This window comes from Beta vulgaris, chromosome 9, assembly GCF_026745355.1.
Source record: "Beta vulgaris subsp. vulgaris cultivar EL10 chromosome 9, EL10.2, whole genome shotgun sequence".
Lineage (NCBI taxonomy): Eukaryota > Viridiplantae > Streptophyta > Magnoliopsida > Caryophyllales > Amaranthaceae > Beta > Beta vulgaris.
This window is the reverse complement of record NC_079210.1, coordinates 49,797,608-49,825,353: the sequence shown is the minus strand read 5'-3', so window position 1 is coordinate 49,825,353 and position 27,746 is coordinate 49,797,608. Positions and strand designations below refer to the sequence as shown.

General features: G+C 38.0%; 1 protein-coding gene across 3 annotated transcripts; it reads right to left on the bottom strand.

The window, feature by feature from the left end:
* Positions 1 to 498: 498 nt before the first annotated feature.
* On the bottom strand, positions 499 to 26,805 carry LOC104904484 (hypothetical protein). Of its 3 annotated transcripts, none has more exons than XM_010692744.4 (2): positions 26,657 to 26,805; positions 499 to 1,262 (listed from the first exon to the last, which is right to left on the bottom strand). In XM_010692744.4, exons 1-2 carry the CDS (start codon positions 26,727 to 26,729, stop codon positions 922 to 924), a joined length of 414 nt encoding a protein of 137 aa, XP_010691046.1. In that variant the 5' UTR covers positions 26,730 to 26,805; the 3' UTR covers positions 499 to 921. The 3 variants fall into 3 exon arrangements, with proteins under 3 accessions (XP_010691046.1, XP_010691045.1, XP_010691044.1); XM_010692743.4 differs by lacking the exon at positions 26,657 to 26,805 and adding an exon at positions 2,005 to 2,153; XM_010692742.4 differs by lacking the exon at positions 499 to 1,262 and adding an exon at positions 25,272 to 25,910 and having other exon boundaries at positions 26,657 to 26,797.
* Between the last annotated feature and the right edge of the window lie 941 nt (positions 26,806 to 27,746).

Here is a 27,746-nt window from a genome sequence, read left to right as displayed (position 1 = left end):
CTACCTGAAAAAAAAATGAAGACTACCTGAAAAAAAATTAAGACTAACTGAAAAAAAATTGGAACCACCTGAAAGTCGTCCGACCAAAGATTATGGTCGGACGAGTCCGATACAATACGTTCTCATAAATCTATTCTTGGGGCCTCAACCAAATGCAATAGCTAAGATGGAAACGAAGAAAGCTACGACGCTAAGTCACATGTATTTTCTGCCTACCCCTCCCCTAATTTGTACTAAACTACTATTACTGGACAAAGATTTCTGTACTTCACCAAGATTGAATTAGTGGAGGTCTGGAGGATGAACTTCTTATATAATCATGTTTGTAAACTTCTAATTGCTTAACATACACCTATATTTTTGAAAACTGATGCTAAATATCGTTCCACAAACCTTGAAAAATAGATCATACATATCGACAATTACGTACTTTAGTATAGAAACAGATCAATTTTTAGTTATGTTAATATAAGGATCACATCAATTTGAGTCGAATGATAGATCTGAATACGACTACATTAACCAAATCAGTGATACACGTACATTGTATTCTTTTTTGGTTACACGTACATTCAACGACCAACAAGATACATCTTCCATTTATAAATCAACCTAGCACACACACGCTTTTATTAGTACATAGCTTACTCCGAATTCGCTTGTGTTAATTCTTAATTGTCTAGGCACCAACAGAGAAGCGACATTATTAATAAAACAAGATATACATCTTCCATTTATAAATCAACCTAGCACACACACGCTTTTATTAGTACATAGCTTACTCCGAATTTGCTTGTGTTAATTCTTAATTGTCTAGGCACCAACAGAGAAGCGATATTATTCATAAAACAAAACGATAAAATTTAAGAAGGCTAGCAGCCAGGCACTGAGGTACCTAGCTAAGCTTCGTTATTCTTAAGTTTAAGCCACACATACACCACCAACAAGGCCTGGTGGTACACATGCAAAATCATTAGTACAGCATTGTGGTCCAAACACAAAGTTACAATAACTGCCTGCACCCACGCACTCCAAACCTTCTGCTGTAGCAATTTTATGCATTTTTACAGCCTCTTCAAATACATCAATAGTATTTTTTGGTCGCGACGTAATTGTCATCTTTGTTTTCTCATTTCCAGATTGATATATGTGATTATTTGGTTGAACTCTAGCTGCCAATTCTTCAATGACCTCTTTATATCCTTGTGACACAGCTTGCATTTCTTCAGAATTAGTAGTAACCATCCTTCCAAACACCGGAGCTGTATAATGCATATGGAGTATATATGTATGTTAGCGATAGAGATAATATTTAGGATAATATTTTCTTATCGAATTAGGATATGTGTATAGATTATTATTGTTATATCTTTTGGATACCCAACATAGGTATATTCGTATTTTGTAACCTCTATAAATATTGATCTGGAGTCACTCTAAATCCACGGATATTATCATAATCTAACTGTTAGTGTTTATTTTATCATATCCCAAGTTTTATCCTCAAACAAGAATAATGGGCCGGGAGCTATATAATATCAGCATATGGTACGTAAGGGAGGGTTACTAATCAAAGTTTAACCAACGTCATGCATGCAAGGTGCCTAATTTGATTAAGGCGTCAAAGTGTTCCCTCAAAAAACAAATCATATATATATTCCATTTCTTTTTAAATAGATGTATTAATTTGTACACTCGTCAATACACAATTTCATACATTAATTAATAACATCACTAACTATCCATAAAAAAATATTATGAAAAATTGATATTTAAAAATGTATGTCGAGACAGTGCAACATCTTGTATGGAGTATTAACATTTAGTTTTATACATACTAGTAAAAATTACTACTATACAAAAATAGTAAAGTTTGTAAATAATGCAAAACATTTTTCAAAAAATACAGGGAGTGTAATTTTTTTTTTTCTCATAAATGTAACAATTAAGTTCATTTATTACCAAAAAATTTCTAAAACAATATGCAAAATCAAAGAATATAACCTGTCATAGTACTGAGCAAGATTAATATGGCTACGACAGCAGGACAAAGGAGATTCACTGAGCCGCTCTTCATTTCCTTCAACTTTGATGATCAGATTGTAGTCTATGCTTTTATTGCTTTATTTGCTATGTTATTTCCTCATACAAGCATTCTTATTTATAGAATATGTAGGCTGTAGCCGACAAGGTTGTAGCCTTGTAGGATGTAAAGTGAACATGTTATCAGAATTAGAAAACAACCGTGCGTAAAATTAAAAAAAAAAAATTGGAGCAAAAAGAAAAGGGTGTATATTTCTTTTGTTTATAACCTATACCTCCTCTGTTTCCTAAAGATTTTTCTCTTTCTGTTTAAGTGCGTTTCCAAAAGATTTTCCCTCTTAAACTTTATTCCTTATTAGGAATTTTTTTCCCCTTTTTACCCTCTCAGGTCCCTATCATATGCCCACCATTACATTATTAATTCAATTTTACTCCATTTCTCTTTCCTACTTTAATCTCTTTTTATTTGATTATTTATCTTAACCCCTTTCTCTCTCCTACTTTAGCCACCCCTCACCCCATACAAATTGATTCTCATTGGTAGGTTATGGGGTGTGGTTTTCATTTTTCATAATTTCTTATTACTCACTCCACTTCACTCCACTTCGTGAATAGAGTTAAGTTGATATCAAATTACAATTTGGTACCAAGTTTTTGAGTTGGTATTAAGTTGAAGTTTAATACCAAATAGAGTCAGGTTGGTACCAAAATTGTAAATTGATACCAATTTAATTCAATTTAATGTGGTACCAATTTAATTCAATTTAATGTGGTACCAATTTGACTATATTTCAGTACCAACTTACCTCTTTAGCTCATGAAATTACGAGTTTACCCTTATTTGTTGGAGGCTTTGGAGACAACTCTAACAAATTGTTACCAACACTTTTCCCTATCAGGCTCCTACAAACACAACAAGAATGTCAGCCTTTAGCGTCCGCAAAAATCAGACGTTAAAAACGCGAAATTGGACGCTAAATATATTAGCGTCTGCTAACGGACGCTAAATGGCTGATGCAAAACCCTTGGTCGCTAATTCTCCAAATAGCGTCCGCTAAACGGACGCTAAAAAATTAGCGTCTGTTATTTTGAATTTAGCGACCGATATCTCCGCAGTCGCTAATTAGCGACCGTCCTCTATATTTAGCGACCGCCTAGTCAGTCGCTAATTAGCGACCGACCATAAACAGACGCTAATTACCGACCACTGTGATGTGAAGCATGTTTCTGGCCACTTTTTAAATGTCAAATCATTCTAGACTACTAAATTTCTCATGGTCATATTTATTACGACTCTGTCATGTTTTTGTGGCTGATCAATTACTAGAATTTTTCAAAGAACTTGCAATACTTTCACTTTCAAACTTGTCAACACGCACAACCTTAATCATCAATAATTTCAATTATATATTATTAGCATTATATATTAGTAATCCAACAATAATTTACCTTATAATATTAGGTTCCTATATATTAGTAAGAAATGATATCACAAAACTAAGGGAAAAAGTAAAAATATCATGAACAGGTAGGGGAGTTATGTAGTTATTTATGTGTTGTTTTTATTAGTTGACCCATTTCCTTTAGGCAGATTTGCAGATCCATTAATTTGAACCTTAATATATTTTCAATTATCAATAAGCAAAAATATTAAAAGTTGATATTTGGATATATAATATACATTGAGATGAATTTAACAAGATTTTACGTGACAATATTTTTCTTAAGTACAAATCATAAGAGATAGTCAAGTCATGCATGTGAATAGTATCAAAAGTCAAAATGAATCATCTAAAAAAATTGAAGAGGTATAATATGTTATTGAGTTTTTAAAATATTTTTCTTCAGCCTATCAATATGATTTTGTATAACCGCAAAATGAATTACATAATGTTGGTATCGTTTCTTCCCAATTCATCAATTACTGAGGTTTTCAAGGTTAGAAGTTATCATTAGAAGGGGTAATAAAATGACTATCTCATAAAAATTTTGGGGTGCACAAAAAAATATAGTGGATCCAAAAATATAATTTCTTACTGCAATTACTCACGTTTTCAAGGTCAGAAGATATCATTAGAAGGGTTTTTTTTTATGGATATCATCAGAACTTTAGAAGGGTTGATATTGATAGAAATTATGTGATGCACAAAAAAATATAGTGGACCCAAAAATATAATTTCTTAATTTTTAAAGGGTTATGCTATATGCAGTCCTTAGGGTTGCATATAGAAATAAGTTGTTTTTTTTTTTTGTTAGGAAATTAAGTCAGCCCAAGGGCTAACCCCTACCAAAGCTACTAGCCTTGTAGGAACTACCAGCACATTGGCTAGTAAAGCATGCAAAGCATGCTAAGGAAATATCCCAACATAATGTTGGGGGTAAGGATCGAACCCCTGACCTCAGAGATCAGAGGGGAGTGCTCTACCACATGAGCTAGGTCCTCATCCTTAATAGAAATAAGTTATGAATTTATAGAAAATGTTTGCATCAATTGATGTAATAAATGATCAATTAATGCAACTTATTTCCATTTTTAACTTTTTATATAAGGGCTCTGATATAGATTTTCCCATTTTTTAAAATGACGAAGAATTTGTTACATTAAATAATTGCACAACATTATTGCGTTGGAGAAATTACTCCACACCTAAACGACTTAAATTAAACTTCAGTGTGACCAGTTGCATTTACACTTCCTAACCTTTAAACATAGCGCTCCAAATAATTGGCTCAGCATCACCATCAATCCATCATTCACAAAAGAATGAGTTCAAATGTATTCCCTCCGTCTCACAATATAATGATTGTTTCATTTCTGCGTTGTCTTCAAGAGGCATATTTGACTTTTGATATTTTTAATTTTTAATTTGATAAAAATATAAATAATTAATATTATGAAAGTACAGATTAAGGCGAATCTAACAATATTCCACATGTATGAATATATATTTTTTTACATATTGATGAGAATATTTAATCAAAATTTTTAAAATTTGACCTTCAAAAAGAAACAAGCACTATATTATAGGACGGATGAAATATTATATTACGAGACGAAGTTGCGTATACTCTTGCGAATAAGGCCTATACCACTTATCATATTTCATTGCTTGATTATAATTTTCTAATCATTGCTTGCTTTGATCCCCCCTTGGAAGTGTTTCTCTGAAATTGTCCCTGCTACTCTCTTATTTTTGTGGGATAGTTGGTCCTGGGAAAGTTAATTATTTCCTTCTTTATGTCATTCTATATAGTGGAATGTTACATAATATAAATGTGTTAAATATATTATGAATCGGAGAAGATCGATAGTGGACAATCTCCTGTGCGCCGCTTCCGTCAGTGCCACATTAACGACAGTATCAAGGCCTCTCAATTTTCACATAAGTTTATTACGATTTTTCCCTATAGTGACAACATCAGTTTTGTAATACTTTGATTTTTATCTTTACGGCAAACTCCCTACGTCATCAATGAATCTCAAAAGGCATAGTAAAAAAAGTGCAAATTAATAGGTTGCACACATCCGTATGGTAAGGAAGTTGCGTACAATGAACATCAAGCATTAGGTTATGAACATATATAAAGACCAATACTAATGAACATATATACTAACAGATGATGTTTATTTGACTTGTTAGGCATATACATATATTCATTTGACTTATTATTCATGTAAATTTGACTTTGTTACCATGTACATATGCGGACCATCTACAGAGTGTAAGAAAAGAGAGTTCCCTTAACACAGGTTCATGTGAACTCGTAGCTCACACTAATGATATGAGATTTGAGAACATATGTGTTGATCCCTTCTTAATTGACCAAATGCACCTTTAGTTGCTATATGTCGATGCCATTTCTCTTTCTATTTGATTCTAGTACATCTTGCGTGCATGAGTATTTTCCATTTGTTTCTTTCCTTTTGCTTCAGTATTCTTAGCTTCCATATATACCAGTATCTTTCCAGAATTACTTATTTTCCAACAAAGGTTACATAAAATGTTGATAGCAGCTAAAAAATTATTACATGAAAATCCCCTGCTAAAGTATAAGCGCTAGGTGCAGCTGTGCAGGAATGTTTTTGGTTCGTTTAGTATGGGCTGAGATATAATAAAAACCAAACAACAAAAAAGACGGTTTGAAAGTTTCCTGAACCAAATTACACTGCTTTTTTTTTTTTGCCAACCACACTAAAGTATGCAACATAAAATGATTTGGTGTAGTTTGATTTGCGATCAAATCATTTTTGTTTATTTGTCTTATGTTTTATCTTTGCTAAAAAAAACTAGTTCTAAGAAAATGAACTAGCAATATCTTGAATCCTCGACTTTACAAACATTTAGGCACTCAAACTCAATTAACATGACGAAAACCAGCCATAGATGTTTAGCGTTATATTGAAAATTGTTTATTCATCTTAAAATTATCTATTGTTCGATTTATTTTTACGGTTAAAATCATGAATCACATTGATATTGTGAATTGTGATAGCTAATATATATCACAAATCGTGAATTGGTCAAAATCTCAAAGCAAGCCACGAGGCCCACGACCATCCAATCTAATGCAAACCAAATCGTGAGAAAATGGTTAAAAATTGCGGATTGTTACAGTTCATACAATCCTAGCTAGGTGTGTGGACGTAGATTACTGGTCCAATCTCTCATCCGTGATCCTTATGGGCCTATGGCACTCATGTGGATGTAACTTTGTGCTAGTTGTGAGAGAGTAGCAACGAGAAATTAATTTTGTGGACCAAATATATCTACTGGAAGTCTGGAACATCCTATGGGTTGGACGGTTGGATTGTATGAGTGAGCAAAGTTAAATATCAACCAAATCCACTATTATTTAAAAGTTATTGATACTCGTAAGATCATTATTGTTGAAGATTGAGAAATAAGATCATTTCACTATGTTTCTAACTTTCTCTCTGTAAAAAAATAACATCTCACAATCTTTTTAGGGCTCCTCTTGGCCGGGTCATATTTTTCGCCAAAAATCTTCCATGAGTGCGGCACGACTTATGATGCATCCCAGGTGTTTCGTACCATATGAATTATCCCCGAATGTCACCAAACCACCAATTTATGATTTTGTGGTGCAGCAACGGAATGACTCCGAAACGGTCGTAAAAGTTGTTCTTATCCCCTTTCAAAGTTGTGGATGTCCTTAATATACCATCTCATTTCCCCTCGAGGCATGCCACAACATTCGATGCACGGGTCCCGGGGACGTCTAAAACTGTGACTTATAGCCTTCCATTTTGACCGTTTTAGAACTCCTTCATACCATCTTATATTTTTCGCTGAAAACCATCCTATGGGTGCTGCACGACTTATAATGCATCCCGGGGTGTTTCACACTATTTGAATTGCCCTAGAATGCCATCAAACCACCCATTTACGATTTTATGGTGAAGCTACGGAATAGCCACGAAACGGTCATAAAACTTGTTATTATGCCTGTTCAAAGTCTATGATGTCTTTAATATACCATCCTATGTCTCCTCAATTCATCACACAACATTCGGTGCAAGGGTCCTAGGGTCGTCTAAAACCGTGACTTATTGCCTTCAATTTTGACCGTTTTAGGGCTCCTTCGGGCCCAGTCATATTTTTCGCCGAAATCGGTCCTATCGATGTTGCATGACTTATAATGCATCCCTGGGTGTTCCGCACCATCTAAATTTCCCCAGAAGGCCATCAAATAGATCACCCATTTGTGATTTTGTGGTACACCCACGGAATTGCTCCGAAACAGTCATAAAAGTTGTTCTTATTCTCGTTCAGAGTCGTGGATGTCCTTAGTATACCATCCCATGTCCCCTCGTGGGATGTCAAGACATTTGGTGTAAGGGTCCCGGGGACGTCTAAAACTGTGACTTATAGCCTTCAAATCTAACCGTGTTAGGGCTGCTCCGGGCTTGGTCAAATTTTTCGCCGAAAACCGTTATATGGGTGCTTCATGACTTATAATGCGTCCCGGGGTGTTACGCACTATCTGAATTTCCCCTAAATGCCATCAAACCACCCATTTGTGATTTTGTGGTGCACCCACAGAATGGTCCTGAAACAGTCGTAAAACTTGTTCTTTTCCCCTTTCAACGTCGTGGATTTACTTAATATACCATCCCATATTCCCTCGAGACATGCCAAGACTTTCAGTGCACGGGTCCTGGGGACGTCTAAAACCATAGCCTTCAATTTTGACCGTTTTACAACTCCTCCGGGCTCGATCATATTTTTAGCCGAAAACTATCCTATGGGTGTGACACGACTTATAATGCATCCCGGGATATTTTGCACCATCTGAATTGCCCAGAATGCCATCAAACCACCCATTTGGGATTTTGTGGTGTAGCCAAGGAATTCCCCCGAAACGGTCGTAAAAGTTGTTCTTATGCCCGTTCAAAGTTGTGCAAGTCTTTAATATACTATCCAATAATGTCACCTAGAGGCATTCTACGACATTCAGTGCAGAAGTTCCGGGAATGTCTAAAACGTTGACTTATAGCCTTCAATTTTGACCATTTTTGGGTTCCTCCAGGCCCTGTCATTTTTTCGCCGAAAAAATTCATGTGGGTGCGGGCACAAGTTATAATGCATCTCGGGTGATTTTTACCATATAAATTACCCTAGAACGCCACCAAACCACCCATTTATGATTTTGTGGTGCACCCATGAAATCAGAAACGATCGTAAATTTTTTTCTTATACCCGTTCAAAGTCGTGGATTTCCTTAATATACCATCCTATGTCCCCTTGAGCCATGTCACGACATTTAGTGCACGGGTACCGGGAACGTCTAAAATCGTGACTTATAGCTTTCAATTTTGACCGTTTTATGGTTCCTCCGGGCCCAGTCATATTTTTCGCAGAAAATCGTCCTAAAGGCGCGGCACGACTTATAATGCATCCCGGGGTGTTTTACATAATCTAAATTGCCCTAGAATAACATCAGACCACCCATTTGTGATTTCGTGGTACACTCACGGAATAGCCCCGAAATGATCGTAAAAGTTGTTCTTATGCCCGTTTAAAATCGTGGATGTCCTTAATATACCATCCTATGTCCCCTCAAGGCACGCCATGACATTCACTGCACGGGTCACGGGGACGTCTAAAATCGTGACCTGTGGCCTTCTTCAATTTTGATTGTTTTAGGGCTCCTCTGGGCCCGGTCATATTTTTCGCCGAAAACCTTCATATGTGTGCGGCACGACTTATAATGCATCTCGGATGCTTTGTACCATATGAATTAAACCATAATGCCTCCAAACAACCCATTCATGATTTTGTGGCGGTGCAGCAACGGAATGACCCCGAAACGGTTGTAAAAAATTTTCTTATTCCCGTTCAAAGTCGTGGGGGTTATTGATATACCATCCATATCCCCTCGAGGCATGCCACGACATTCGGTGCTCGGGTCCCGGGGACTTCTAAAACCGTGACTTTATAGCCTTCAATTTCGACTGTGTTAGGGCTTCTCCGGACCCGATCATATGTTCGCCAAAAACCGTCCTATGGTTGCTGCACGACTTATAATGCATCCCGTGGTGTTTAGCATCATCTGAATTGCTCCAGAATGCCATCAAACCACCCATTTGTTGTGATGCTCCCACAGAATTGTCCCAAAACGGTCGTAATAGATGTTCTCATGTCCGTTCAAAGTTGTGCAAGTCGTTAATATACTATCCCATATCCCCTCGAGGAATTCCACGGCATTCGGTGCACGGGTCCCTGGGACGTCTAAAACCATGACTTAGCCTTCAATTTTGACCGTTTTAAGACTCTTCCGGGACAGGTCATATTTTTCGCCGAAAACTGTCCTATGGGTGCGGCACGACTTATAATGCATCCTGGGGTGCTTCGCATCATTTGAATTGCCCCAGAATGCCTTCAAACCACGCATTTATGATTTTGCGATGCAACCACGGAATTACCCCGAATCGGTCGTAAAAATTGTTCTTATGCCCGATCAAAGTCATGTAATTCCTTAATATAATATCCCATGTCCCTTCGATGCATTCAACAAGATTCAGTGCACAAGTCCCAGGGACGTCTAAAACCGTGACTTGAAAAGCATTCAATTTTAACCGTTTTAGAGCTCCTATGGGACAGTTCATATTTTTCGCCGAAAACCTTCCTATGAGTGCGTCACGACTTATAATGCATCCATGGTGTATCGTACCATGTGAATTACCCCATAATGCCACCAAACATTCCATTTCTGATTTTGTGATGCACCCATGGAATGGCCCTAAAATGGTGGTAAAAGTTGTTCTTAAGCCCGTTCAAAGTCGCGGATATCCTTAATATACCTTACCATGTCCCCTCGAGGCCGGCCACGACTATCAGTGCACGGGTCCCAGTGACGTCTAAAACCGTAACTTATTGCCTTCAATTTTGACCGTTTTAGGGCTCCTCCGAGCCCCGTCATATTTTTCGCCGAAATCCGTTCTATGGGTGTTGTACGACTTATAATGCATCCCTGGGTATTTCGCACCATCTGAATTGGCCTAAAATGCCATCAAACCACCAATTAGTGATTTTGTGGTGCTACCACGGAATTGCCCCAAAACGGTCGTAGAAGATGATTTAAAGCCCATTCAAAGTTGTGGATGTCCTTAATATACAGTCCTATGTCCCGTCGAGGCATCCCACGACTATCAGTGCACGGATCCATGGTACATCTAAAATCGTGACTTATAGCTTTCAATTTTGACCGTTTTAGGGCTCCTCTGGGACTGGTCATATTTTTCGCCGAAAAACGCCCTATGGGTAAGGCAAGACTTATAATGCATCTTGGGGTGTTTGGAACCGTCTAAATTACCCCAGAATGCCACCAAACCACCTATTTGTGATTTTGTGGTGCACCTACGGAATTGCTTCGAAACGGTCGTAAAAGTTGTTCATATGCCCGTTCAAAGTCGTGGATGTCCTTAATATAAAATCCCTTGTCTCCTCAAGGCATGCCACGGCATTCGGTGCACGAGTGACGGGGACGTCTAAAACCGTGACTTATAACCTTCAATTTAGATCGTTTTATAGCTACTCTGGCCCATGTCATATTTTTCGCCGAAAACCGTCCTATGGGTGCGGCAAGACTTATAATGCATCATGGGGTGTTTTAAACCGTCTGAATTACCCCAGAATGCCACCAAACCACCTATTTGTGATTTTATGGCACAGCCACAGAATTGATTCGAAACGGTCGTAAAAGTTGTTCATATGCACGTTCAAAGTCATGGATGTCCTAATATAACATCCCTTGTTCCCTCGAGGCATACCACGACATTCTGTGCATGGGTGCCGGGGACGTCTAAAACCGTGACTTATAACCTTCAATTTAGACCGTTTTAGGGCTACTCTGGCCCATGTCATATTTTTCGCCGAAATCCGTTCTATGGGTGCTGCACGACTTATAATGCATCTCGGGGTATTTTGCGCCATCTAAATTGCCTCAGAATGCCATCAAACCACCCATTTGTGATTTTGTGGTGCAACTACGGAATTGCCACGAAACGGTCATAGAAGATGTTCTAATGCCCATTCAAAGTCGTGGATGTCCTTAATATACAATCCCATGTCTCCTCGAGGCATGCCATAACTATCGGTGAACGATTCCATGGCACGTCTAAAACCGTGACTTAAATAGCCTTCAATTTTGACCGCAGGGCTCCTCCGAGCCTAGTCATATTTTTCGACGAAAACCATCCTATGTGGTGCGACACAACTTATGATGCATTCTAGTTGTTTCGCACCATCTCAATTACTCCAGAATGTCATCAAATCACCCATTTATGATTTTGTGGTGTACCATGGAATGGTCCCGAAATGGTCCTAAAAGGTGTTCTAATGCCTGTTTAAAGTCATGGAAATCCTTAATATACAATCCCATGTCTACTCGGGGTATCCACGACATTCGGTGCACGGGTCCCGGAGACGTCTAAAACTGTGACTTATAGCATTCAATTTTGACTGTTTTAGAGCTCCTCCGTACCCAATCATGTATTTCGCTAATAACCTTCATGTGGGTGCGGCACGACTAATGCATTCTGGGTGCTTCGTACCATATGAATTACCCTAGAATGCGACCAAACAACCCATTTATGATTTTGTGGTGCACCCACGGAATGACCCTGTAACGGTCGTAAAAATAGTTCTTATTCCCATTCAAAGTAGTGGTTATCCTTAATATACCATCTTATGTATGTCCCCTTGAGGCATGTTATGACATTCTGTGCACGGGTCCCGGGGACGTCTAAAACCGTGACTTATAGCCTTCAATTTTGAACGGTTTAGGGCTCCTCCGGGCTCGTTCATATTTTTTGCCAAAACTGTCCAATGGGTGTTGCACGACTTATAATGCATCCAGGGGTATTTCGCACCATCTGAATTGCCACAAAATCCCATCAAACCACCCATTTTTGATTTTGTGGTGCATTCACGGAATGGCCCTGGAACGGTCGTAAGAGTAGTTCTTATTTTCGTTCAAAGTCGTGGATATCCTTAATTTACCATCCAATGTCCCCTTGAGGCATGCCACGACATTCGGTGCACTTGTCCCAGAGACGTCTAAAACCGTGACTTATAGCCTTCAATTTTTGACCGTTTTAGGACTCCTCCTGGCCCAGTCATAATTTTCGCCGAAAACCCTCCTATGGAGTGCGACACAACTTATAATGTAATCCAGGTGCTTCGCACCATCTGCATTGCCCAGAATGCCAACAAATCGCCCATTTGTGATTTTGTGGTGCACCCACTTAATGGTCCCGAAACGGTCGTAAAAGTTGTTTTTATGTCCGTTTAAAATTATGGAAATCTGTAATATACCATCCCACGTCCCCTCGAGGCATCCCACGGTATTCGGTGTACGGGTCCCGGGGACGTTTAAAACCGTGACTTATAGCCTTCAATTTTGACCGTTTTAGGGCTTCTCCGGTTCCGGTCATATTTTTTGCCGAAAACCTTCATATGGGTGCGGCACGACTTATAATGCATCCCGGGTATTTCGTACCACATGAATTACTCCAGAATGCCACCAAACAACCCATTTATGATTTTGTGGTGTAGCCACGGAAAGGCCCAAAACGGTCATAAAAGTTTTTCTTATGCCCGTTCCAAGTCGTGGATGTCCGCTCGAGGCATGCCACGCCATTCGGTGCATGGGTCCAGGACGTCCAAAACCGTGACTTTTAGCATTCAATTTTGACCAGTCATATTTTTCGCTGAAAACCTTCCTATGGGGTGCGACACAACTTATAATGTATTTCGGGTGCTTCGCACCATCTGAATTGTCAAGAATGGCATCAAATCACCCATTTGTGATTTTGTGGTGCAGCCACAGAATGGTCCCGAAACGGTCGTAAAAGTTTTTCTTATGCCCGGTAAAATTTATCAAAGTCTTTAATATATCATCCCATGTCCCCTCGAGGCAACCCACGACATTTGATGCACGGGTCCCGAGGACATTTAAAACCGTGAGTTATAGCCTTCAATTTTGACCGTCTTAGGGATCCTCCGGGCCCGGTCATTTTTTCCACCAAAAACCTTCCCATGTGTGCGGCAGGACTTATAATGCGTCTCGGGTGCTTCGTACCATATGAATTAGCTTATAATGCCACCAAACAACCCATTTCTGATTTTGTGGTTCAGCCACGGAATGGCCCCCCGAAACGATCGTAAAAGTTGTTCATATGCCCGTTCAAAGTCGTTGATGTCCTTAATATATCATCTCATGTTGCCTCGAGGCATGCCACGACATTCCGTGCACTGGTCCCGGGTATGTCTAAAATCGTGACTTATAACCTTCAATTTTGACCGTTTTAGGGTTGTTGCACGACTTATAATGCATCCCCTGGCGTTCCGCACGATCTGAATTGCCCTAGAATGCCATCAAACCACCCAACCACCCATTTGTGAGTTTGTGGTGCTGCCACAGAATTGCCCCAAAACAGTCGTAAAAGATGTTCTAATGCCCGTTCAAATTCGTGCAAGTCCTTAATATACTATCCCATGTCCCTCGAGGCATTCCACGAATTTGGTTCACGGGTCCCGGGGACGTCTAAAATCGTGGTTTATTGTCTTCAATTTTGACCGTTTTAGGGCTCCTCCCGGCCCTGTCATGTTTTTAGCCTGTCATGTTTTTAGCCAAAAAACCTTTTATGGGTGCTGCACGACTTATAATGTAACCAGCCGTATTTCGCAGCATCTGAATCGCCCCAAAATGCCATCAAACCACCCAGTTCTGATTTTATGGTGCAACCACGGAATTACCCCGAAACGATCGTAAAAGTTGTTCTTATGTCCTTTCAAAGTTGTGGATGTCCTTAATATACCATCCAATGCCCCCTCGAGGCATGCCACCTCATTCGGTGCACGGCTCCCATGGACGTCTAAAACCGTGACTATAGCCTTCAATTTTGACCGTTTTAGGGCTCCTCCTGTCGCAGTCATATTTTTCGCTGAAAACCTTCCTATGGGGTGTGACACAATATATAATGCATCCTGGGTGATTCACACCATTTGAATTGCCCCAGAATGCCATCAAATCACCCATTTGTGATTTTGTGGTGCCCCCCAAGGAATGGTCCCAAAACGGTCGTAAAATTATTCTTATGCCTATTTAAATTTATGGAAATCTTTAATATACCATCTCATGTCCCCTTGAGCCGTCCCAGACATTCGGTACATGAGTCCTGGGTACGTCTAAAACCGTGACTTATAGCCTTTAATTTTGACCGTTTTAGGGCTCCTCCGGGCCTGGACATATTTTTCACCGAAAACCTTACGATGGGTGCGGCACGACTTATATTGCATCGGGGGTGCTTAGTACCATATGAATTACCCATAATGCCACCAAACAACCCATTTCTGAATTTTTGTGATGCAGCCCCTGAATGGCCCCGAAACGGTCGTAAAAGTTGTTCTTATGCCCGTTCAGTGTTGTGGATGTCCTTAATATACCATCCTATATCCCCTCGAGAAATGCCACGACATTCCGTGCACGGGTCCCGAGGACGTCTAAAACCGTGAGTTATAGCCTTCAATTTTGACCATTTTAGGGCTTCTTCAGGCCCGGTCATATTTTCTCCGAAAACCGTCATATGGGTTCTGCACGACTTATAATGCATCCTTGGGTGTTTCGCTGTATCGCCCCGACTTCTAAGCATCATTAATTCATTAATTAACTCTTACTTAGCAGCGGAAGAATTAACTTAGTCGGTGCGTTACTGCTGTACTTTCCTTTTGGAAAAAACAAGGCAACATAATTTCGTTAAATAACATAACATTATAATTTTGAAACTTCATAACTAATTTAGAAATGCATAAATAACTAGGTGAAACATAGTTAAGGTTCACAAATTTACGTTCTTAAGCTTAGAATAAATAATAATAAGAGTCTGTATAATTTATGTAGTAATTTTTCCTCACTGCTACGCCATTCCGTCATTCCCATCATTACCTAAAATAGAAAAGCAAAACATCATGAGTCGAATCCCAGTAACATACTACTCTAACATCGTAAATTCATTTCAATTAATTTTAGTTGCAAACAGTGACGGAGGAGAGAGAATAAAGTAAAAACATTTCATAAACATTTCATGTAAACATGAATTCATTATTATCCTCATATAATCATCATCATAATTATCTTATTAGTAACTTGGCGAGTATAACATATAGGGATGTCTCCCATCATCATCATAATCATAGGGCAATAGCCACCAGGGACATCGTCCCTAACCATAAGGTAGCATAAAGCCATGCATAGTGCGGTGCCACCAGGGACAATTGCCCCTAACCAGAAGGTGGCGTTTCTGCCATAGAATAGAACGGTACGTGCACGTCCAACATAACATCGTACTGCCAAGAACCATCTTTCACTTTTGTTTATCATGTTCCATTTCTTTTTATTTATACATTATACTTCACAATCATCATGGAAATTATAATCTTTAATCTTTCTCAAGTCATTACGTAACGTCATGAAATATCATGTTCATAAAAAGATTTCATATCCCGCAATCCATAAAAGCATGCATTTAACATAAACATTATATAAAAATCGCAATAAAACATATATTTAGAAAGGGAATGAGGGTGTTAGCAGTAGACGCTACCTCAAATCCTGCTTAGTAACTTTGATAGTCGGGGGAGGCTTGTAATATCCTTTTTACTTTAATCTAACCAAAAATTTAATGACAAAAGGCATGAATATCAATTTAATTACTACTAAGACTTTTAGTTATCGTTATTAGTTATAAAATATAAATCACACATAAGTTGTCTTATTTCAGTTAAGATATGTTAGTCGCGAGTCCAATGTCACAAAACGTCCAAGTCCTTGTCCATGTTATTGTTTTTGGACATAGTCATACGGTTTAAAATTCATTTCCGGTTATAAGTTATTAAAATTCATGAATTATTCCTAAATATGTCATTAAAGTTATTTCTCGAAACTATGTGGTTCGTGATTGAAGTTAAATAAAAGTGAAACTATATTAATTAGATTATGTGGAGCATAAATGAATCGATTTCATTAATCAAGTTAGTAATTTGAAATTATATTTATTATATATATATTATATATATATTATATATATTATATATATATATATATATATATATAGGGGTAGGATCCGCTGAAAACACCTTTTAATCTGAAAACTGAAAACAAGGGTAACTTTTAACCCCTTTAGGGTAACTTTTAACACTTTTAGGGTAACTTTTTCCAGTTTTGGGGTAACTTTATTATATTAAGGGTAGTTTTATATATTTCAAGGATAACTTTATTGATTATAAGAGTAACTATTAACAGTTTTAGGGTAACTTTTGGCAATTTTAGGATAATTTTATATATATTTCAAGGGTAACTTTTAACACTTTTAAGGTAACTTTATATGCTATAAGAGTAACTGCTTACACTTCTAAGATAACTAAAAAAAAAATCAAAACAACAATAACTCGATTTATCAACACTTGCAATAACATTCAACGAATCTAGTATAACAATTACTCATCAAATCACAAACAAACCAGATCTCGACAAATGAAATTGTATATATTTGAAAATAACACCAGGCCAATCCAAATCAAAACCACGATTTTGATATACGCCATAAACCCATAACAATAAAGCAGACATCCAAGGCCAAGATCAATCAATATTTAGCAGATGAAAGAAGTTTGAACATAGTCATCAGAGCAATAAAGTCCAGGGCGTTGAGTAAATCCTTGACGCTTGAGCAACTTCCTCGCCTTCGACACAATCTCTTCATTGGTAGTGTAAATCACATAGCTCAAAAAAAAATTGTAAATGAAAATAAACTAGATCTAAAACCAAAGAACAGAGGAAATCTTACTCGAATTTTCATCTCGAATTCTGAATTTTCGATTTGCGTTCTTGCATTGCTACTTCAATTTACGTTTTCGATTGATTGTTATATTTTGTTCTCACATGATTTGTGATTGGAAAATCGGCAAGTTTTCTCAAGCAGTTTCAAGCGAATTTTGTTTTTCATGGTTCAAAATTCTGCGGATTTCTTTTCGATTTGCTGATGATCAAGTTTCCTTTTCCTAGAAGGAGAAAGGAGATAGGAGAAGAGGAGAGAGAAAGTTTGATCTGGAATAAACGAAAGAGAAAGGAGAGAGGAGAGAGAAAATTTCTGAGTTTCAGACTATAAACGAAGGAGAGAGAGAGGAGAAGAGGAGAGAGAAAGTTTGATTCGATTTTTTGCTCAAAACTCATCCGTGAATTTCGTCCGTTAGATTATACTATAGATAATCTAACGGTTGAGATTGCTTATTTTCAGTTTTCAGATTAGCTAGTGGTTTTCACAAGATCCCATTCCTATATATATAATATATATTATATATATATTATATATAATATATTTATATATAATATATATATATATATATATATATATATAGGTATGTTCTAGTAGGGGATATTGAAAGTCTATAGTTATTATCAATAACTTATTAGTTAGAACAAATTAAAGGTCAACGATTATAACCATATCAGTGTAATTTACAACTCAATATAGAGTATAAGTTAACATAACTTAGTAAACATGAAATGAGTTGTCAATATAAGGTAAACTAGTTAGTCATATTTCCATTCATTTTACAGTGCACTTAAAACAATAAGTTTTTTTTTCTGTTACTTCCAATAATATTAATGGATAATCAATACTCCCTCCGTCCCATATTGTAGTGCTTCTTTCCTTTTTAAGGTGTCCCAAAATATAATTCTTGTTTCCATTTTTTATTCCACACATTTCCATGATTTTCCTAGAAAAATTGTGCCACCATTATTTATTTGCTTCTTGGAAATAGTTTTTTGCTTTGTTTATTCAACTCAAAGGTTGAATGAGTCATGCATTTAATTCTCTTTCACCACTTATGGTCATTCTCTCTCCTAAAATCAGCTTTTCCCCATAACATTTATTTTCAATACACAAACACTCTTTACATTTCTCTTAGATTCTATTTACCTTAATAAACGTGAAAAAATAGAATCAGACACTATAATATGGGACGGAGGGAGTAGTTACTAGTATCAACATTTCATAAACTTACATGAATTATTTTTAGTTTTACTAAAACAAATAAGGGTCAAAGAAGGCATGGAGGTTCGTATTTCACACCTTCTGTGCACAGTACCGGCAATATTAGTACCAACAGCAGCGTCGGTCAAGGGGGCGGAGGGGAGGCTGCTGCGCGGCTACAGCGTGGCTGCGACGCCAGTCAGTGTGCTGCAGTGGCAACGAGGAGCCACGACAGAGAAGGGGAATTGGTGCAGCGTGAGGTGAGCGAGAGAGAAAGGTGTGAGCGAGGGTGGGTATGTGGTGGTCGGCGGGGTGTTCGGTGGCTGGGAGGCGGGCTGCGTGACTGTCGTGGTACACAAAGACGCAGCAGGTGGTGGTGGCGTGTGGTGCTGCTGGGCAGTTTTCCCAAAACAGAGAGGAAAGAAGATAAAAATGGAGGAGAGAGAAAAATTTGATTGCAACTTGTTCTGATTTTTGCTTGTGGCTAGATGGAATTATCAACCGGTATTTATAGAAATTATTGGAAGCTATGCTCCCACTGTTGATTAGTTTATACTTTGAAAAATATGAACTTGGGTCAAGATACATTAATGGAGGAAGATTGGGAATTCAAAATTTAGGGCTTCTTCCAGATTTTGTGAGATATTGTAGCAAGCTTTATTGACTAATGAAGAAGATTTCTGACCTGAGCGTTGTAGTATAGAGTTAAAGTGTTTGATTTCATGTGTGAAAACTACTAAGAATTTGCCAGAGAAGAAAAATGGAGGAAGGAAGAAGATGGGCTAGAGTTCTAGACTTATAGGGGCACTTCTTGTAATTTCTATTTTTGCTTAAGTATGTACTTGTTGAATTGTCCAATAGTTATATTAAATATAAGGAACTTGAAATAGCTTATTATACTTTCTAATATCTATAATTCTTGTTTTTGTTAGTTTTGAAAGATTTAATTTATAATTAATTCGACACTTAGTATTACTTATATACGGGTTATTAGATTAACACCATCTGAAATGCCCCAGAATGCCATCAAACCACCCATTTGTGATTTTGTGGTGATGCCACGTAATTGCCCTGAAACGGTCGTAAAAGTGGTTCTTATGCTCGTTCAAAGTCGTGGAAGTACTTAATATACTATCCCGTGTCCCCGCGAGGCAGGCCACGACATTCAGTACACGAGACCCGGGGACGTCTAAAACCGTGACTTAACCTTTAATTTTGACCGTTTTAGAGCTACTCTGGGCTCGAACATATTTTTCTCCAAAAACCTTCCGATGGGTGCGACACGACTTATAATGCATCTCGGTCTAAAACCGTGACTTATAGCCTTCAAATTTGACCGTTTTCGTGCCCTCTGGGACCCGGTCATATTTTTCTACGAAAATCATCCTACGGATGCTGCAAAACTTATATTGCATTCCACGTGCTTTGTACCATATGAATTAAACCAGAATGCCACCAAACCTCCCATTTATGATTTTGTGGTGCAGCCACGGAATGACCCGAAACGGTCGTAAAAGTTATTTTTATGCCGGTTCAAAGTCGTGGATGTCCTTCATATACCATCCTATGTCCCCTGGATGCATGCCACGACATTTGGTGCACGGTGTTGGAAACGTCTAAAACCATGACTTATAGCCTTTAATTTTGAATGTTTAGGGTCATTCGGGCGCGATCATATTTTTCGCCGAAAACCGTCCTATGGGTGCTGCTATGTGTGCTGCACGACTTATAATGCATCCCGGGGTGTTTCGCACCATATGAATTATCCCAGAATGCCATCAAACTGCCCATTTGTGATTTTGTGATTCAACTACGGAATTGCCCCGAAACGGTCGTAAAAGTTGTTCTTATGCCCGTTTAAAGTCGTGTCGTTCCTTAATATACTATCCCATGTCTCCGCGAGGCATGCCACGACATTCAAGGCACAAGTCCCGGGTACGTCTAAAACCCTGACTATAACCTTCTATTTTGACCGTTTTAGGGCTCCTCCGGAACCGGTCATATTTTTCGCCGAAAATCGTCCTATGGGTGCTGCACGATTTATAAAGCATTCAGAGGTATTTCGCACCATCTGAATTGCCCCAGAATGCCATCAAACCACCCATTTATGATTTTGTGGTGCAGCCACGGAATGGCCCCAAAACAGTCGTAAAAGTTGTTTTTATGCCCGTTCAAAGTCGTGGATGTCCTTAATATACCATCCCATGTCCCCTCGAGGCATGCCACAACATTCTGTGCAAGGGTCCCGGGGATGTCTAAAACCATGACTTATATCCTTCAATTTTGACCGTTTTAGGACAACTTCGGGCCTGGTCATATTGTTTGTCGAAAACCGTCCTATGGGTGATGCAGGGGTATTTCGCACCATCTGAATTGTCCCAGAATGCTATCAAACCACCTATTTCTGATTTTGTGGTGCTACCACGGAATTGTCGCGAAACGGTCGTAAAAGTTGTTCTTATGCCTGTTTAAATTTACGGAAATGTTTAATATACCATCCCATGTCCCCTCGAGCCATCCTAGACATTCGGTACACGAGTCCCGGGGATGTCTAAAACCGTGACTTATAGCCTTTAATTTTGACCGTTTTAGGGCTCCTTCGGACCCAGACATATTTTTCGCCGAAAACCTTCTGATGGGTGCGGCACGACTTATAATGCATCTCGGGTGCTTCGTACCATATGAATTACCCCATAATGCCACCAAACAACCCATTTCTTATTTTTTGTGATGCAGCCATGGAATGGCCCCGAAACGGTCGTAAAAGTTGTTCTTATGCCCATTCAAAGTCGTTGATGTCCTTAATATACCATCCCATGTCCCCTCGAAGAATGCCACGATATTCCGTGCACGGGTCCCGAGGACATCTAAAACTGTGAGTTATAGTCTTCAATTTTGACCGTTTTAGAGCTCCTCCGGGCCCGGTCATATTTTCGCCGAAAACCGTCCTATGGGTTGAGGACGACTTTAATGCATCCCTGAGTTTTTCGCACCATCTGAATTGCCCGAGAATGTCATTAAACCACCCATTTGTTATTTTGTGGCGATGGCACGGAATTACCCCGAAACGGTTGTAAAAGTGTTTCTTATGCCCGTTCAAAGTCGTGGAAGTACTTAATAACTATCCCATGTCCCCGCGAGGCATGCCACGACATTCAGGGCATAAGTCCCGGGGACGTCTAAAACCCTCACTTATAGCCTTCAATTTTGACCGTTTTAGGGCTCCTCTGGGTCCGGTCATATTTTTCGGCGAAAACCGTCCTATGGGTGCTGCACGATTTATAAAGCATCAAGAGGTATTTCGCACCATCTGAATTTCCCGAGAATGTCATCAAACCACCCATTTATGATTTTGTGGTGTAGCCACGGAATGGCCCCGAAACAGTCGTAAAAGTTGTTTTTATGCCCGTTCAAAGTCGTGGATGTCCTTAATATACCATCCCATGTTGCCTCAAGGCATGCCACGACATTCGGCGCACTGGTCCCGGGGACGTCTAAAACCGTGACTTATAGACTTCAATTTTGACCGTTTTAGGGCTCATCCGGACTCGGTGAAATTTTTCGCCGAAAACTGTCCTATGGGTGCGACAAGACTCATAATGCATCCCGGAGTGTTTCACACCATCTGAATTGCCCCTGAATACCATCAAAGCACCCATTTATTATTTTGTGGTGTAGCCACGGAATGCCCGGAAACGGCCGTAAAAGTTTTTTTTATACCCGTTCAAAGTCTTGGATGTCCTTAATATACCATCCCATGCCCCCTCGATGCATGCCACGACATTCGGTGCACGGATCTCGGAGACGTTTAAAACCGTGACTTATAGCCTTTAATTTTGACCGTTTAGGGTCATCCGGGCGCGGTCATATTTTTTGCCGAAAACCGTCCTATGGGTGCGGCACGACTTATAATGCATCCGGGGGTGTTTCGCACCATCTGAATTGCCCCAGAATGCCATCAAACTACCCATTTTTGATTTGTAGGTGCAACTACGGAATTACCACGAAATGGTCGTAAAAGTTGTTCTTATGCCCGTTCAAAGTCGTGCAAGTCCTTAATATACTATCTCATGTCCCCTCGAGGCATTTCTCGGAATTCAGTGCACAAGTCCCGGGGACGTCTAAAACCATGACTTATAACCTTCAATTTTGACCGTATTAGGGCTCCTCCGGGACTGGTCATATTTTTCATCGAAAACCGTCCTATGGGTGTTGCACGACTTATAATGCATCCTGGGGTATTTTGCACCATCTGAATTGCCATAGAATGTCATCAAACCACCCATTTATGATTCTATGGTGGAGCCACGGAATAGCCCCGAAACAGTTGTAAAAGTTTTTTTATGTCCGTTCAAAGTCGTGGATGTCCTTAGTATACCATCCCATGTCCCCTCGACGCATGGCACGACATTCTGTGCACGGGTCCCGGGGACGTATAAAACCGTAATTTATATCCTTCAATTTTGACCGTTTTAGGACTCCTCCGGGTCTGGTCATATTTTTTGCCGAAAATCGTCCTATGGGTGCTGCAAGGGTATTTCGCACCATCTGAATTGTCCGTGAATGCCATCAATCCACCTATTTGTGATTTTGCGGTGCTGTCACGGAAATGCCGCAAAACGATCGTAAAAGATGTTCTTATCCCCGTTAATAGTCATGCAAGTCCTTAATATATATACTATCCCATGTCTCCTCGAGGCATTCCACGACATTCGGTGCACGGGTCTCGGGGACGTCTAAAACTGTGACTTATAACCTTCGGTTTTGACTATTTTAGGGTTCCTTTGGGCTCGGTCATATTTTTCGCTGAAAACCTTTCTATATGGTGCGACACGAGTTATAATTCTCAGGGGGGGCTTCGCACCATCTGAATTGCCCCAGAATGCTATCAAAACACCCATTTGTAATTTTGTGGTGCAGCCACGAAATGTCCCCGAAACGGTCATAAAAGTTGTTCTTATGCTGGTTTAATGTCGATGGAAGTCCTTGATATACCATCCCATGTCCCCTCGAGGCATCACACGACATTGGGTGCATAGGTCTTCTGAACGTCTAAAACCGTGACTTATAATTTTTCTAATAGAATATTATAAATATCAATAATTAAGTAATGGATATGTTGAAGTCATAAGAAATGGATTTTTTTCCCCTTTTGTACACTATGAAACATATAAAATATCCTATAGATGTGGATAAGTTAAAGTAAAGGGTGTCTGCCTGTTTGGCTATAATGTCATTCAAATCTAGCACGTTATCGTAACTTCTTGACTTCCTGTTTAGAAAAATAATAATTTGGCAACACGATTTTCATGAACAATTTTTTTTGGTCTTTCAGAAGCCCTGTGCCCGTATATCGGCAAATGAATCAGTATTAATTAAGAAAATTCAAGGAACCAACATGGGCACATGACCGTAATATCTTATTGAGTAATTAACTTTGAAGTTGACCGGGTATAACAATATAAATAAACCGCTCCAAAAAGAATGCTGCAACACTTCATCATAAAGAGATAATTCTCTTTTCTTCTTTTATCAATATAGGACACTCGCATGTATTGTGCGATATATATTATAGTTTCGACATACTCATACTAAGACGAAGAAGAGCAGAAATACTTCTTGGAGCAAGGTTGCCTTGTTACTAATCGACTGTTTGGATTCAAAGAAATACAGCAAGGTTGCCTTGTTACTAATTTTGATATTTGAAATTTGAGTCCAAATATAAAAAAAATATGAATTTTCCACACTTTTAATTTGATCCAATCCGTATTTATTAAACAACATAATTTTTCCTTAAACATATGATAATCGGCGGACCTTAACTATTATTAATAGTGGGTTGATATGTAAATATAAAACATAATCCTTAGCAAAAGGAAGTTATATATAAACCATTAACCTTGCCAGCTCGGTTTGTACGTAGAAATCATAAAGGCAATCGGATTGAAGGTATATATATATATATATATATATATTATATACTCTAGAAGTCTAGATCCTACTTATATGTTCCTCTAGATGCACAAGTTAAAGCAACTTTGTAAGCCCTAAGAGCAAAACTGAATGAAATGAAAAATACTCCCAAGGTTAAACACGAACTGGCAATGACAGTTGAATAATGCGGGGAATTGCTCCATCAAAATACATGTATATTGAGCTACTACATGTAGGACGAGAAGCAAACAAAGACGCAAATGCAATAGCTAAGATGGAACATGGAAGGGAAGAAAGCTACGACGCTAAAGTCACATGTATTTTTTTGCCTACCCCTCCCCCAGTTTGTACTAAATTACTAATACTTGACAAACATTTATATACTTCACCAAGATTGAACATAGTGGAGGTCTGGAGGATGAACTTCTTATAATTATGTTTATAAACTTCTAATTGCTTAACATACGCCTTCGACTTTTTAGAAAAACTAATGCTAAATATCGTTCCACAAACCTTGATATAGGCATATTCACTCGTTGAAATCTTGAGACCACTCATGAAATAATAGTATACGACCTATATTTTTTGCTCTTATTAATACCATTCTTGGATTGTTTTTTCTTTTGAGGTTTTTTCATATCTGATCTTCGTATACATCGTCAATTACTTTAGTATAGAAATAAATCAATTTTAGTTTATGTTACGGATCACATTAGTTTGAGTCGAATAATAAATCTGAATACAACTCCATTGACCAAATTAGTGTTACACGTACATTATATTCTTTTTTGGCTACACATGATAATACATTCGACCAACAAGATACATCTTCCATTTATAAATCAACCAACCACACACACGCTTTTATTAGTACATAGCTTACTCCAAATTTGCTTACTTGTGTTAATTCTTAGTTGTCTAGCTAGGCACCAACAGAGAAGCGACATTATTCATAAAACAAAACGATGAAATTAAATTAAAGAAGGCTAGGCACTGAGGCACCTAGCTAAGCTTCGTTATTCTTAAGTTTAAGCCACACATACACCACCAGCAAGGCCTGGTGGTACACATGCAAAATCATTAGTACAACATCGTGGTCCAAACACAATGTTACAATAACGGCCTGCATCCACGCACTCCAAACTTTCTGCTGTAGCAATTTTATGCATTTTTACAGCCTCTTCAAATACATCAATAGTATTTTTTGGTCGCGACGTAATTGTCATCTTTGTTTTCTCATTTCCAGATTGATATATGTGATTATTTTGTTGAACTCTAGCTGCCAATTCTTCAATTACCTCTTTATATCCTTGTGACACAGCTTGCACTTCTTCAGAATTTGTAGTAACCATCCTTCCATTCACCGGAGCTGTATAATGCATATGGAGTATATATGTATGTTAGCGATAGAGATAATATTTAGGATAATATTTTCTCACCGAATTAGGATATGTGTATAGATTATTATTGTTATATCTTTTGGATACCCAACAATCAACATAGGTAGGATTCGTATTTTGTAACCTCTATAAATATTGATCAATGGAGTCACTTTAAATTTACGGAGTTTATCATAATCTAACTATTAGTGTTTATTTTATCATATCACAAGTTTTTATCCTCAAACAAGAATAATGGGAGCTATATATCAGCATATGGTAGTATGGTACGTAAGGGAGGGTTACTAATCAAAGTTTAACCAACGTCATGCATGCAAGGTGCCTAATTTGATTAAGGCGTCAAAGTGTTCCCTCAAAAAACAAATCATATATATATTCCAATTCTTTTTAAATAGATGTTTTATTTTGATTTGCACACTTATCGACGCACAACCTTCATACATTAATTAATAATATCACTAACTATCCATAAAAAATATTATGAAAAATTAGATATATAAAAATGTATGTCGAGACAGTGCACCATCTTGTATGGAGTATTAACATTTAATTTTATGCATACTACTATATAAAAATAGTAGAGTAATTTGTAAATAATGAAAAACATTTTTCAAAAATTACAGGGAGTGTAATTTTTTTTTCTCATATAATTGTAACAATTAAGTTAATTTATGACCAAATTTCTAAAACAATATGCAAAACCAAAGAATATAACCTGTCGTAGTACTGAGCAAGATTAATATGGCTACGACAGCAGGACAAAGGAGATTTACTGAGCCGCTCTTCATTTCCTTCAACTTTGATGATCAGATTGTAGTCTATGCTTTTATTGCTTTATTTGCTATGTTACTTCCTCATACAAGCATTCTTATTTATAGGATATGTAGGCTGTAGCCGACAAGTTATAGGTTGTAGGATACTGTAGAGTGAACAAGTTACCAGACTTAGAAAAGAACAGTAAAAGGGTGTATATTTCTTTTGTTTATAACCTATAGTCGGTTATGGCATATGGTTTTCATTTTTCATAATTTCTTATTACTCACTTCACTTCACTACTTCACTTCATAAATAGAATTAAGTTGATATCAAGTTATAATTTGGTACCAAGTTTTTAAGTTGGTATCAAGTTAAAGTTTAATACCAAATCGAGTCAAGTCGGTACCAAAATTGTAAATTGATTGGTACCAATTTAATTCAATGTTATGTGGTAACAATTTGGCTATATTTTAGTACCAGCTTTCCTCTTTAGCTCGTGAAATTACGAGTTTACCCTTATTTGTTGGAGGATTTGGAGACAACTCTAACAAATTATTACCAACACTTTCCCCTATCATGCTCCTAAAAAAATTAGAGTATTTTATATAACATGGTGATTCCGCAAAAACAACCATTGTGATGTATAGCATGTTTCTGGCCACTTTTTAAATGTCAAACTAGTTAATAGGCCTGGGTTATGCCCCGGGTAACAAAAAATTTCATTTATTAATGTAATACTTTATGATAATAGCACTAAATAAAACTTAGCCTAGTGGTTAGAACTTTAGTATATGTACTTGAGGTCTCAAGTTCAAATCCTATACTATGCAATTTCTTAATTTTTTATTGTACATGGATTACATGAACTAAAACTTCTTATGGAGAGCGCCACGTGGCACAATTTCTTGTTTTCGCAACTAAATTTCGCATGATCATATTTGTTATGACTCTGTCATTTTTTTTGTGGCTGATCAATTGCTAGAATTTTTCAAAAAACTTGCAATACTTTCACTTTCAAATTTGTCAATGCGCACAACCTTAATCATCGA

Excerpts from the sequence above, each read along its gene's own strand:
- LOC104904484 (XM_010692744.4), bottom strand. The coding sequence starts at position 26,729 with ATGAAGAGCGGCTCAGTAAATCTCCTTTGTCCTGCTGTCGTAGCCATA. Across the intron at positions 1,263-26,656 it reads CTTGCTCAGTACTACGACAG|CTCCGGTGTTTGGAAGGATG; the intron begins GTTATATTCTTT and ends TGCATTATACAG.